This window comes from Trachurus japonicus, chromosome 10 (assembly GCF_045865225.1).
Source record: "Trachurus japonicus isolate A0001 chromosome 10, Traja_1.0".
Lineage (NCBI taxonomy): Eukaryota > Metazoa > Chordata > Actinopteri > Carangiformes > Carangidae > Trachurus > Trachurus japonicus.
Window position 1 is genome coordinate 9769412 of NC_140916.1, and position 15486 is coordinate 9784897.

General features: G+C 43.6%; 1 protein-coding gene across 3 annotated transcripts in view; it reads right to left on the minus strand.

Annotated features, from left to right (window-relative positions):
- ankrd50 (ankyrin repeat domain 50) overlaps positions 1–15486 on the minus strand; it is a 38128-nt gene that overhangs the window by 11406 nt on the left and 11236 nt on the right. For all 3 annotated transcript variants that reach the window (XM_085789220.1, XM_085789217.1, XM_085789219.1), the window contains exon 3: positions 9420–9652. In XM_085789220.1, coding sequence (XP_085645346.1) covers positions 9420–9652 — 233 coding nt within the window. The remainder of the gene's footprint in view (positions 1–9419; positions 9653–15486) is intronic.

The following is a 15486-nucleotide window of genomic DNA, read 5'->3' on the forward strand; positions in this document are numbered from 1 at the left end:
ATTCAGATGAAGCTATCAAACCACCTGCACCGGGGGAATAAAACATCCATCATATGATAAAGTTTGCAGAGCGCTGCAGGGAGAGGAGCCGCCGTACTTTATGCCTTTGAATGACAGAAGCTCATTAAGACGGTTACAAAAGACTAAGTCATAAGACAGTGCACCTGGTCACTCACATGTGCCTCCTCTCGCCGAATCCCATAATGGATATCCACTCTAGTTGTCACTATATATCACAAGAGCTTCCCGCAGCTGCACAGATGTCTGGATCATCCAATTTCATCCAAGCGAAAAAAAAAAAGAAAAAAGAAAATTCCAGCAGAGGAGCAGAGTGTTAAGACGCAGATTAAACAGGACCAACAGAACATAAATACTATTAACATCACTCAAACTGTGCAATGTTTCCAATTTCTGCAATCGGGTGGAGAAAGTAGGGCCAATAATCCGTCTTTTCATGCCACGTAATCCTTTTCATTTTTGCCCTTAAGTTTAAAAAGTTACAGCTAAATAGGTTTTATGATGCTAAATGCAATAAGACCAATTCAAACCAGCTGTGTCATTTAAAAAAAAAATGCTGTTTTGTCACTTTCTCTCTGGAGATACGTACAAAGCTGAAGGTCTGTGGTGGCAGTAAGCCGTTGTAGCGCTGGGAGTCCCACGTCCCACTCGGGATCAAATTTCCTCAATTTCTGCCCCAGTGTTTTTGTTCATCATTACACTGAGCTGACCTCCCGGTGACCTCATTTAGCCCTCACCGGCACATGTTTCCATTCACCTGCACAAGAAACTACTCAGCCTAGCATGTCAGTCGTGTTTTATTAGCCATCCAGTCAAACAAGCCATTATCTGCCATCACCACGAAAAAAAAGTGCCAGGAAAAGTCTGGAACCATTTTGGAAACGTTTTAACATGGAAATGTCCGGGCAGCAGATTCAGCAGAGGGGAGGAAAAAAGCTGTGTGAGCTCGCTGTGGAAAGGTGCTTTGCAGAGTCATCCTTGGCAATGCAGGTCAAGAGGCAGAGTGGTATTAAAAAAAAAAACCTGTCTGTACTTTACTTTGGAGGCCTTTCCCCCCTGCAGCAAAAACCAGATATAAAAAGTGCCAAGAACTTCCCCGCCTTTATTCCAACAAAAGTTAAATTAGGACTTAATTAAACGCCCTTCAATTAAAGAAAAATCTGACAAGTCACGCTCTGTGGGCACAAAAAAACGCAGAAAATCTCAAGTCCATAAAAATTTGGCAGGGGCACGCCACATACCAAAGGGGGCATCACCTCGGGAGGAAAGAGGCCAGCCGGGTTCGTCGGCCATGTTCAGAATCGTGTTACTGCAGCGCGGCACCCAAGGTGTTACAGATACAGACACGGTAGACCTGTAATTTGCCCGGCTGTCAGACTGCGTGCTGGTAAATTACAGTATTCAGCGAGGATTACGGTCTTCAGCTCATCCAAAGTGAGGCTCAACATGCAGCCTCGCAGACGACAACTCATACATGAGTATGGACATAAATCAGCTTGTCTGTGTAAGCCAATTTTAAAGAAAAAGGTGAGGGGAGGGTAAGCTCGTTAAAGACGTGGTGGTGTCGTCCTTTGCTCTTGTTAGCCTGCGAATCGAGGTCAAGAGAGACGATCAATACCCCAAAAAACTACAGGAGGGAACAGAGAAGGGGCTTTTATTAGGTTTTGCTTGCAGGAAGCATTTGTTGAATGTTCTGTTTGGTTTAGTGTGGTGCAATTTAAGCTCCCTGGAGGAGGCTGCAGCGTGGCCAAAATCTGCTGGAGTTGGTTTTTAAGGTTCTTGAAACTATTCAATAAAGGCGCTTTAATTTTCTGCTTAAAGACTCTCTTCTTCCTCTTCTTCTTTCGGCGCTGAAATTGTTCTTGGCATCTCGTGTCTCTCGTGAAACTTCCAAATTTTATTTCACAGTTTAAAAAGTTTCTGGTTCATCTGTTGCATTCACGACAACGACGACGACATATCACACACACACACACGCTCACGTAATCGTCTTAACGATGCCGAAAAATGTAATTTACAGAGGAGTCGTGAGCAGGGCCGCCTTTTGTCTCTCTTCAGGGAGCATTCCTCAGCGCAGAAGAAATAAACCGTCCTCGCTGCTTTTACGACTGTGTTTGTGTTGTCAGGCGGCCAGGAGGAGATCTCGCGGTCTCTCCAGTGAGGTCTCACATTTGAAAGTATACACACACACACGCACACACACATGCACAGAGATGTTAAGTTTTGTTGACCATTGTTTTTTCTGTGTCTGATTCAACCACATGCCTCGGGACAAAGAAGCCGCTCAGAGAGGAGGAGAAGGAGGAGGAGGTTCGGACACTTTTTTTTTTTTTAAACCAGGCATCACTGGTGGTAAATCAGCTCTGTCTCTGTGGCGGGGCACGTGAAGAAAGCTCCATTCACGGAGGGCTGAGTGGAAGTAGTGGACCTGCGAGGGTGGGCTGCCCCTGCTCCCTCTGCACCACCGATGAGACGCAAACACAGGAAACAAGAACCCAGACCCTCCGCTGAGGTCGCCACGTTATATTACACAGCACTTTGTAATGACTTATCTATGCACTGTGGCCTTTACAAGTAGACCAAACTCTGGAGAATGGTAAAATGTGTGAGGAAATGAGCAATGTAACCACCCTTCACCCCCCACCCCGCCCCCATCATCAAAATGCCTCACAGGATGAGTGTCCTCAAAGTGGCCACACGCTCCTGAAACATTCCTCAGACTGAGCCAGGAATATAACCGTCTTAATTACAGCTGTGATTCATAACTAAGAGGGGCTTTTGTGTGTGTGTGGCTGTTCTCCAAGTTTTTTGGCTGGTACGAATCCTCACATCCCGCCAAGTGGCCCTTGTGCCCAACTAAAAAGAAAGTAAAAGAGTAAAAATTGGGGAAAGAATGAAAATAATAATGTATTTTATGATAGTGGAAATCAATCTAATTGAAGTTGCTGTAACACTGCAGAGCAGGAATGTGGTTGTTTGAGGGGAGCTATTATCTTTCACGGCTCCAGTAGCACACTGATACTATATTATTATAACTACTGGCAGCACAGCTCCCAAATCCAGGGCCCTCTCTCTCTCTCCCTCTCTCTCCATCCGTCCTCATCCCTCGCTCATGTTGTACAGCTTGTGAGAGGTTTTTGTTTTGTGTTTTGCTTTAAACTGGGCTGTATCATTGTCATCTACTTCCATCTCCTCCTCCTCCTCCTGGATTCACAGATTAGCCGCAAGATGCTTCCACACAGGATTTGAAACGCAATACTCGCCTCTCTCAGATTATCTCCGATCTTAACACGTTTTTTAACACAAGACTTTTTTTCCCCCCCACACCTCGTTTATATGACTCTGTTCTGAACGCTGGTTCTGTTTGGATCCAGTAAAACAGGCGGACTCGATAAGATAAAGAATCTTATCTTGGTTTCTGTGACAGCTAACTACATGCTCTACATTCCTGTTCCTTGAATGTTTATTAAATCTCGTCTTTATTCCTTTAAGAAATATCCTTTTGAGAATTATGCTTATTGGCTGTCTGGCTGGGAGTTAGATGAGATGATCACTATCATCCTCACGTCTGTGCGCTTGGCAGCTAGCAAAGACTCCAGAGACGAGAATTCAACGTCTTTTTTTTTTTTTTTTTGGTTATAAATCAGGTCCAGGTTCCGTATTAATACTGTGAAAGTTTCAAAAGTCTCAGTCTACAATGAAATGAGCGCAGCCGGTATTCAGAAACTGGGCCTTAAAACGAGCTGTCAGGATTTCTGTAACCTTGTGATGTCACAACGAAGCAGTCAAGCAGATTGTTAACTATGCTCCAAGCCCCGCCCACCAACACCCATCGTCCAGCCTCCAATCTTTGTTACATAAAAAACAGATGCACCTTCTAACGGATCAACCCTTAGTATGAAACAGGAAAAAATAATAATATGGGACCTTGAATAACTTGATATTTAGCTAAACGTGATTGATCAGATGTCAAATTCAACTTAAACCTCATTCTTTCTTCACAGTGAAGGGGTCTGGTCTCTGTCTCTGTGACCTTACATGACTTCCTGTTTCCATGTCAGACCAGGACAGCAGAGTTTCTGACTCTCTGTCTAAGCTGCTGTTGATAAAAGCCTCCGTCAGCCTGGAACTTTTTCAAACAGTAAATATCAATGTCAAATTAATACCAGAGTCATGTGTGGACTTGCCGGGCGGCCTCAAGGTTCAATCCTTCAACCACATCCAGCCTTGCCTTTGCTTAAATAAGACTAATCTCCACCCGTTGTCTATCAAAAAGACAATATTTACAAGCATGTTCTCACCAGATATTCTCAGGGATTTTTCAGGACTCATATGCGCCGTGCAGCGCTGTCTGCTAATCCTACCAGAGCGCTGACACATACTTGCTGCTTGAGAAACAGCGACTTTGACAAGCATGCCCCATAAACAATATTGGGCAGATGGCAGCCATTACAGTTCAGTGATGCCTCCACACGATAAAAAAAAAAAAGATCACACACTAGGCTGGATCAAAACCTGTGAAGGGGGGGGTTATGATTGAAATGAGGCTGTAATAGTTTTAATGTGACCCTACGCAAAGTGAAAATGCTAAAAAACAAAAAGTAGAGACATCAAAAAATGTATAATAAATAAAAAATGCCAGCTTTAAAAATCATTACACAGCTCCAATTTGGGAGTCCCAGGGGTTTTTGATCCAGCTCAATATAAATTCTGTCCAATTTTGACAAATTGTCGCTTTTATCAGTGGTGTGCATGTATGAAAACGATGAGAGCGAGAACTGTGAGCTGTTGGAAAAGAAAAAAAATAAATGTCTGAGAAGCTGTTTCTATTTAAATGCCCAACCCCACTGTCTCCCACCTCCACCCCGCCCTCTCTCTTTCCCCTTTCCCTTGCTCTCCCTGCTGCCGGAGGCCTTGTTAAATTGGCACAGATTCTACCCGGCTCCAAACCAAAATCGCTGCCTAAGTGTTTCCACTCCGCTACCCCTATCATGGTCTTACAGTAGCACAGAGCGACGGAGGGGGGGCCGGGGGGTAGGGGAGCTGAGAAAGAGCAAGCTTCTCCCCCATAGGTCTGCTGTCACTCGGGACTTAGAGAAACATCTCCACAAACACACTGAGCACATTTGAGTTTTTGTGTATTTGCATCTCAAGAGTGGGATTTCAGTCCATTTAAATACAATTTTTAAAAAAAATCCACCGAGACCAGGGGCTTAATCAAAACTGGGTGATCATATAAATGTGTGTCAGCCAGCGACTAAAATTCTTGTACTCCTCCTCACAAACAGAACAGCCTTTGTTTGTAGGGGCATTAGCCGAGCGGAAGCGAGTGGGGCATTCTGCCGCAGAAGTCAGAAAGCCTCCTTCTTCCTGCTCAGTCTCAGAGGTGTTGAAAACTTCCCAAAGCACATTCCTCTCCGAGACGGACGCAGGGAATAACAGGGCGAGCCGAGGGAAAGAGAGCCATCCGACATTGTCTTAACAACAAAAAAAAAAAAAAGCATTGTTGTAGACTTCTTCAAGCCTCTGGCAACTTTTGCTGCAAAATGACCTTGTGGTTAAAGGTCATTACACAAACTTTATCGACACTATATTCACATGACCACAGAGTTCCCATCGCCGCAGACCAGAGTATACTGGGAAACCCACACAACCTCCACCCCAGACGAAATAGGCCGCTCATATAAAATAGGAGTTGGCTCTGCACGGAGCATGAAAGTGGAGGCTTTTTTGGCAGGTCACGGCCATCTCTGACTTGTAAACAATATGCGGGGTATTTTTAGGGGACACTTGGCCTCAATTTGATACTCCGAAGTCCTTTGGTCTATTTTCGGTCCTGCGTCGCATGAATAAGGAGCATTTAGAGCGCTGTATTCATAATAATAATACCGCCGCACAAGCTAATGGAGGACACGGTAAGCGGGTGAGTGTGTTTGTGTGCACAAGTCGAGACGTGGGTGCATGTGCGTGGAGAAAAAGAAGAAGAAGAAGAAGTCGGTCTTGTGGAAGAATTTTCAGTGTTGAAGCGAAAGCGGAAGACTGAATCTAGACAAAACAAAGATGCTGCTAAAAGCATCAGAGGAGAAAGGCCAAGGCTCATTGTGGCTCTGCAGGAGCGTCTCAATGAACAAACTCAATAGCAGCCAATGAAAAGGTTCAGTTTTTTTTTTTTTTAATCTAGAGCAGCGTGTTCATCCTAAAAAAAACAAAAAAAAACATATGTCCTTCACAGCGTTCAAACGGGGTCATCACATCTGATGTGCGATTTCTGTTCCTCTGCTAAAATACCAAATGCCAGGCGAGTGGAATAAAGGGGGCTGACAAAAGCCTGGCCATCATCAAAGAGGAAGCATTGAGATCCGGTCCAAAGGAAAGAAAAGAAACTACAAGAAGATAACTGCTGTTTATCAGATTGTCCCATGAAGTTCCCTTCAAATCATATCCAAAACACAGGAGAACAGACGACTCATCAGCTACAAACACAAGTTAAGAAAAAGAAAAAGAGGCAATCACAGAGCTCCCTGAGATCCTCTGAAGTGAGTTACAGATAAAAACTTCCCCATTAGCATTTACATCTATGGCTTATAGGGCTGTATATTCCCCTGCTGACTACACTGTCGACTTTATATGCACTCCAGATAAAAATCGGACGATTTAAAACTGTGGCTCAGGCCAGATAGAGCACACGCACACACACACACACACACACACACACACACACACACAGTGAGAGGCACAGCCAAAAACACACACACACACACAGGATAAACCAGAAAATACGACTGAATGCAAATTGCAGCTGAAAGGAAATCAAATCTCCAAAGTTCCTCTCATCTGTGGGCTCAAAGTTTTTTTGGAAAACGCTGTGAGGGTTGCTTTTATACTACACTCTGATACCGATCCAGAATCTAATCTAGCACGGGCACCTACGTCGAAGCTTTGATGTTAAGACGAAAGTGTGGGTGGGTGTGTCATAGCAATTATGAATCGGGCAGCTTGCATCACAGTTGGTTTTGCTGAATTAGACACGAGACTCCCACAAAAGACTCAAGGAGAGTTCTGGTGTCCTAAAATTAAACCTCCCTCCCTCCCTCATCCCTCCCTCGCCCGTCGCCGCTACTGTCAACACTAATCAGATCTACACTTCCACCAGTCTGACACCTACACTTTCACTTAATCCCAAACACCCAACCACCCAATCATTTACTTGACTTTTAAAGCTGCACATAAGACTCGAGGTCTGAACACGTAACAGTCGCTCTAATGAGAGACAGATGCTGCGATGACGGCGACATCGAACCGCTCCATGAAATCAGACCCGATCAATACACAGTTGATGCAGGTTATAAAACGTGGCACATGGAGGCTGCTGAACGCTGTCCCGAAAGCTGCACATGGCTCGTTGAGTCCAGATGGACGAAACATGGTCTGAACCCCGACTGCAATCAGCGATCATGGCTCGATATGGCAGTTACTTCCACGATGAATTGTTTTCTCCAACCAACAGTCCAGAATATTGTTCATTGTTAAAACGCAGAAAGCAAGAGTTAATCAGCAAATCTTCACACTGGAGGAACTGGAACCGGACAACGTTTGATGTAGTTGAGTCACCAGCAGGATAAACTGACTGACTGCAACAGGCCAGATCCTTCCTCCAGGTCTGGGAGGAACCTTGTGTAAGCCTGTGTAACCCGGCCTTTAGATCCCAGTCTAACCAGGGCATCCCTTCATCCCTAAGGGGAGGAAGAGATGTGCTCTATAGCACAGAAACCTCCTATCCCCCTTTTTGTTTATTTACTTACTTATAATATTCCCTCCTATATCTTTTTATCTATTAATTTTCTTCCTCTACTCCCCCTCATCCTCCATCCTACTTCATCCACACCCGCACTAGACAAAAACATGTGCAGCTAATATTAAGTCTAACAATACTGACTGTAAATTACAGAAAATATAGTTTTACACACGAACTCTGCTGCTGTTATGATTATGTACACTATCTACAGTACATTGTTTGGATTTCACCCTGAGGTTTCTCCCGTTTTCTCCCTGTTAAGGATTTTCCTGGGTCTAAAGGCAGAGGATGTTGTTATGATGCTAGGTAAAGCCATTTGAGGCAAACTGTAAAAAAAAAAAAAAAAAAAAAGGGATATAGAAATAAACTTGGCTTGCGATTTAGATTTGACACATCTTTCCATCCGACTTCTACTTTACCTGCAAACCACTGCAGCATTGCACAGAGCACACACCAGAATAAGAAAACCAAATGCTAATCTTAAGCTTATTGTTGGAGCTAAATATCAGAGGGTAGTCCGTCACCATGGTTCCAATAACAATAGAGGTCGTTAGCATCTGAATGGCTCGATTGTGTATAATTCATCTTTACATTATCTTAAAATCTCCCTCCTGACCACAATACACTCCCTGACAGAGACAAATAGAAAACAAGATCATACAGGTTCCTCATTACCAGCCTATTGTACACCAGCCTGCATCCACCTTTGTGCTGCAGTCTCAGAGCCTGTTTTTATTTGTTAAATAGTAATAATGATAATGATGCGAGATAGAGAAATTATTATCTGCAGCACTTATGCAGTAAATAAATTAAAGGAGGCATGTAACTCATTCAGCTGTGGACCTGGCTCAGTGCGTCTCCTGAGTGGGGAGCAGCACAGGAACGACTGCTGAGACTGCTGGGATATTACGTAATGGTTTTCGCGAGGCGAGCCGAGGGCACTAGAAGCTCCCACATTCAGCGGTTTTGGAAAGGTAGAGGGGGGATACGCAGCAGCGCAAGCTTTGCGGAGGAGACTTCCTCCCACACAGTCAGGTTCTTGATGAATGTTATGCCAGCTCATCACCACAGAGTAGGCTGCCGAGATGACAAGGAGATAATAGCAGCCGGTACGGTACAGTGTCAAAGGACGTGAAGGAAGTGCCGTGACTCTTTAAAAAGGGGGTTGCTGCAGCCGTGACCTTAATCTCTTTGGACATGTCGTGATGCTGGCGAGCCTTCTGCATCCGTGCCGTCTGAACAGCAGTGACAGAAAAGAAACCACGAGGGAGGTTTTGTTTGTAATCACATAATCGGATGAAATGTATCATAATAAGAGTGGAAAAACAGCAGCTCGGAGCACGGGGCAGTGCTGACAACTTCACATATTGTCTCATATATCAAAGTGTCTCTTCCCATCAGCTCAGCTCAGTTCTGATTAAGGCATCACAATTATTTCTGACAATGATGCATGAGCTTTGGAAATGCTACATGAAGCAATACTTTTTTGAGTTATTTTGGAAATAACTTCACTTCTAAGTTCAAACTTTTTTTGCTTGAAATGTCTTCCCTTAAGAGAATAGAGGCCTTAAATTGAGTGTATGTCATTAAAAGCTGTGATATTTACCTGTGAAGAGTTTGGTGATGGCCTTGTTCTGGCGCCGTGCCGAGCAGATGAGCAGCAGCCACGGAGGCAGGAACTCGTGATGACTGGCCAGGAGCTCGGCGATGGTCCTGGGGGAGCCGGGGGACGACCTCTGCTCCCCCTCACCCAGCTGACAACCTTCGTCGATAGAGTCCACGAGCAGGAAGAGAGACTGCTGAGGAGGCTTCACACTCAGGAGAGGCAAGAGGACACATCTGAGGAGAGAGAGATGGAGATGTTATCATGTCTTCATCCCACCGACAAAGAGGAGTTAAATCAGATCGAGGTTTTCGTCACACAAATACTTTGGAGGGACAATATTTTTGTTAATTCAGATGAATTTACACAGGTGACAAGAAACATCCAACAACAATCTGATTTAATCTGAATCTGCCCACTAGCCTACTTAGCCACTTATGCTAATTAGCTGACTGCTATAATGAGAGAGCAAAAAGTTAGCATGGCTATTGAACTCAGAAAATAGATAGCGTAGCTCTTTTCCTTACATGTCTCTTTCAAATATTAAAATAAGCTAGCTAACAGCTTGCTATTTAGCCTTTTATGATTGCTAGCTTAACAGTCTAGCATGGCTAATTTAAGCCAGCAAGGTTATCTAACTTTGTTTCTTTGGTAACACACTTTGAAACTTTGTTAGGAAGAAGTATTTGAGAGAAAAAGTTTAGAATTACTTGATTGTTGAATTTTATATTTGTATAATAATATCTGTATTAGTTGGTCTGATGACCTTTTGTGAGCCAATATTGGCGTTGAGCTAAATCAAACCAGAACAGATTATTAACATAATATCCAAGCTGTGTAGGAGGCAGAAAATGAATAAACATCTCCAGTGCGTTTGGTATGAAATAATAATAACAATGGTTCCTCTGTTATCACCGTCCTCTCCATGGCACAAGCTTTACTCCAGGATGTATCTGTTCCTCAGTCTGCCCGACTGTGATGCAACGGTACGACACATAACAAGAGAGTGATTTTCTTGAGGCATATCAATCTCTGTTCATCAGTCTCGACTGGGAGAGAGTGTGTAGGCGTCTAAATATGTCTCTATCCAGCCCAAATTGAAACCATTAACAGGCCCACTGCAGATGATTTGAGCTCACACAAACATTCAGAGCAGATAGAGTCATTTATAATTCAGCGGGGCCTTTCTTGTTCACCAAAAAAACTTTGCCCGAGAGCTAAACGCTCAGCCTTGAGATGATTTCAAAGATGTGAAGAAAAAAAGTATTTAGGCCTAGCAACAATCATGACGCCTAAACGTGCAAGATTTTTATCCAAGTCAAAAACCTAAACAAATCTCCCTGCAACATTAATATTGATGTTTGAATATGAGCACACAGTAAATTCAGCCCTGTGGCACGGTTTAAACGCTAAATTATCCCCTTATCAATGGAAAACTGCATGCCAGACGTAGGATCTTCTTGCTCCAGTGCTAATGTGTAACTTCACCCATAAACAGTCGCTGGAGCGAGGGGTCTAACAAATGCATATTTTGTTCTGTGAAATGATGTTTGTGCTGGCAGGGCTTGCGTTCCACTGTGATTGCCACCATCGGTTTGAAGCCAGCCATACGACGACGTTTGGGAGAATGTCATTTCCCAGGACTCGTATAATTACTTCCAGCTCAACTGGCTGCGATAAAGGATCTGAGGACTTCATATTAGTGACATTTTAATCTGGGTCTAGGTTAATTAAACATTTAAAGAGGGTTGAACAAATCAATTAATCGACATGAAAACTTGACTCAAGAGTGGAAGACGGCCTCGGGGCATCTGAGGATTTTTCACGGGTAGCTGTCTTGCAGATAAAATCGGTCACCTTCCAGATGATGGGACAGTTTTTTTAACTACCAGTCTTCCTTAATGGAACTGACATCGCTTGTAAGCTTTATCATAAAACACTAAAATACTGTTTTAATGAGACTTCCTCAGGATGCTCAACAGCCTGTCACTAACCCTGCGGCTCCAAAAGCCATTCCTTTTTTAAGCATCTACCACTTTAGGTTCACATCTCACCCCAAGTTCATTATCCTTAAGCACATGGGAGCAGAAACGGCCGTGGTGCTTTCAGACCAAAGTACACACTGAAGAGGCCATTTTTTTGCAACGTCTTCTCCATAGTTACTAAAGAGAAAAAACTGTAAGTCTTGCAGAGGAACTGCACTGTATTGGAAAAGTTTATGCTCATGGTCTGACTGCAAAATGTTTCATTTCAGCATCATTGCTGTAATGTGAGGATATGTAAAAGTTTTATTACAGGATGTGCATTGTAAAGTAAGGCAAATTAACTCAGACATGCAAAGCAATAACATTTTTACCATATTATGCAAAAGAAAGACTTAATTTTCTTGCATATTGCATTATGTGCATCCCAGAATGTAAAAAAAAAGAGTTACATGCAGGCCTTGTCTGCACTGATTTGCATGCATACAGTTTATTTTCCAGCATTTTGGAATCCCATCACACCATGACCAATGATAAGATGTGTGTGATACCAACAGGCAACACTGTGTAACATATTTCACTTTCTGAGAAAAGATTTCATTCATCAAGCTGTTGATTAGTTGTCTGGTTTCAGTGGATAACATGGCAAACAGACCAAAAGCAGCAAAATCTCACATTTTAGACGTCAGAATTAAAACGTTATTGCAAGTCAAATCCTCCATTAATCAACTGTTCCCTTTAACTCAAGACAAAACCCTTCAAAAATATACCTCTGCTTCCCTGCAGCTAGACACTGGGCAGTTAAATCTGTTTTTTTCCAAAGCCTCTACAATCTTCAGCTTGTATTCATAACTTTCTCCAGAGCACTTTGAGCTCTCAGCAGGAAAGAAAAGCAAATGTTCAGGCTCTCCAACCTTCACGCTCGGCCGTGATGTTGCTCAGTCTTTCAGAAACGCAGTCAATCAACTCCTCCTTCTGATGGCCGCAGCCCACAGAGACCTGCAGTGCCATCTGGGAGCCTTGCCAAAAGGAATGTCCATCCACAGGGGTGACTGTGTGTGTGAATGGTTGTGTCTGAGGCCACGCTGCCTACTGAGACAATCAAATCCACAGTGACAGCAAGTGGGCAAAACAAAGAGCCTTTCTTCTATTACAATTCAGCTACTTTGGGGCTGTCAAAGAGTCAAAAGACGAGGACTGTGGACAAAGAAAACTCCACAGGACATGGGAGATGGAGAGAAAATAAGCTCGGGAAAAGCTGATTTAGTCCGCCGCACAAAAACCTGCAGCATACCTGAGCCAGAAAATTAAAAGTATTTCAGCCACACGCGGTGGTCTTGGACGGTGTACCAACTATTTTGGTTCTCGCTCAAGTCCTCAACATATGCCCAAGTTGATGCCAATTGCTATTTAAGACAAGGAGAAAAAAAAAAAACAGGGATAGAGAGGGAGGGGGGGATGTGGAAGGCATCTAATGCACCCTCCATCTGTCACGTTGTGCTCGCGACTGCGGCGGCCATTGCTCCCTCCACAATGTGCAAAGTGAAGCTTTCAGGGTGACGCTTAGTGAAGATGTCTGGGGCCGATGGGGCAGCACCGGGCGCCGAGCCAGAGCCTTACAAATTTACACAGCTCATTTTATAGAGCGGGCGCAGAGCCTGAAATCCATGCCACATTCCCAAACACCCAAACACACACACACTCATAAACACAAGCAAAAAGGGTGGGACACACACACACACACACACACACACACAGTGCAAGTCTGGCCATCTACACGGCTCCCGTTAATGGACTGATGGCGATGGCCAGCAGGTGAGTACAGCTCTCAGCTCTCAGACGGATCACCGCACAGAGTGATACTGACAAAGCCTTCCACCATTATCAGTTAAAAAACCAGAGGCCTTTTCATTAGAAGACATACCCCCCACCTCCACCACCTCACACCACCTCACCCCTCCCTCCCTCCCCCTTCATTTAGCATCGAGTCAATTTGGAGGAAGCCTGCTCAGCGTCTTTGAGAAGTCAGGAGAGCTTAGTGCCACAGAGCTGAGCGACAACAGCTGACTCATGCACCGGCTCATCCAAAAAACTGAAAGAGACAACTATCTTGCAGACCCCCCTCTTTTCTTATAGCATATCTTACATTATGCATAACTCCACTGCAATCATCTCATTCAAAGTAATCACACTGATGAGGACAATAGGAGCGACTGGAGCTGAGAGCAAATGTTATCAACAGCCAGGCTCAGACAGTTTAACTGTATTCTTCCTGTTATATCCTCCATATGCTCGCGTGTGCTCCACAGTCTGTTCATCATATCTCTGCTGTTTTATCTGATTGCACCAAAAAAAAAGGGTCCAAATCGTGGAATAAAGCTTCTTTATTGTTTTTTTTATTGATGCAGAGTGGTTACACAGGAGCAGAGCTGCAATTGCGTAAGCCGCGGACGGACATATTTACGTTAATTTGCGCTGAGAGCCTTTCATTAGTCAGATAACCCTCGGAGGATGTCAACCTGGCAGCGGTTAAATGACTTACTTCTCAAAACTACAGAAACGGTCATTATAATCATTTGTTCAAAACGACTGAGTGGAGAATTGGGCAGCGTTTTCTTTCTTTCTTTTTTTTTAAAAATAAATCCTTACTATGCATGAACAACCACGTCGTGTCGAGGCACAAATGAGCTCGAAACCGTGACGACATTATTCTGACTGACATGAAGCTGTTTGGCCAACGCCTCAAGTCTTACAGGGAGTTTTTCACATGAACACGGTTCAGGTTTTTCAGCTGCAGTTTCACAGTTGCGTAATTTGACAAAGTCCAATTTTGATGATTTTTTTTTTGTATTTCTTAACGCTGCTGGCCTGACCCACGGGATGGTGATATCAATGTTTCGGTCTGTCAGCAGTCACTCCTCCACTTTAGTCCAAACTAAAATATTTTATTTACTACTGGGCGGATTGCTGTGGCGTATAACCAGAAGCTTGATTTATGATCAAATACCTGCAACTGATGAGCGCTGATTAGCAAATGTTGGGATGCTAATGTGCTAAACTAAAACAGTGAACATGAAAACTAGTACTTCATGGGGTCTTGAGGTGATTTTCATGTCAACTTCATATATACTTTTTGTACTTAAAGGACAATTCTAGGCAAATTCAACTCGGGCTGTATTTTCCTATCAATTTAGGTCTAAAAGAAGGAATCTGAAGATTTTCAGTTTAATTGCTCCTGTTTTGCGGTAGTCGTGTCTGCCCCTGCATCGCCACGGTAAGCCGACATGTTTTTAAAACTAGCTCAGAGTCTAGAATTCAGAGTCTCGCGCGAGACCCAAGCTGACGTGCTCTGTGTGTTTACGTGCAGTCGGAAGCTCCCGTTTGTGTCATAAGCACAGGAATATCAACTCTTGACTTGCTTGAAGTAAACAAACTTCTCGGTGCATGTTCGAGTAGCTATCTGACGCTGTCTGTGGAAAAAAAATGCGGCTTTGAGGGATGTAAACAGCCTAAGCAGCAGAACTTCAATCCGCTCCCATTCATCGCTGCCGTGGTGATGCGGGGACAGACACAACTACCGCAAAACAGGAGCAATTAAACTGAAAATCTTCTTTTTAGACCTAAAATGTTAGGAAAATACAGCCCCGAGTTGGATTTGCCCAGATTTGTCCTTTAACATATTCAATAAATGTAAAAACTTTGTCTGTTCTAGATTTCATATTCAATTCTTGGTTGACACTCATCATGTGCAGCAGATACTGATGGTTCTTCCATATTTTGCTTTACAGGCCAAAAACTATTTCCAGAATAACACAATTGTATTATGTTTCATTTCAATCTTATGTTCAAACTAAACTGAAAATGTTTTATTGGCAACCCTTTTTTTTCTTTTCTAAAGACGTCCCGCCCCCTGGTCTGAAAGCTGAAACTCCTCCGCAAGAAACACCACACCTCAGCCGGTGATGTCAGAGCAGGTGTTTTCTGTCAGCAGCTGTCAAAGGTGGATTACCTCATACAATGACATCAGCAAAACTGAGAAAAAAGAAGAAAAAAAACCAACTCCAATCACTTTAAATGGTCCTGTAAGT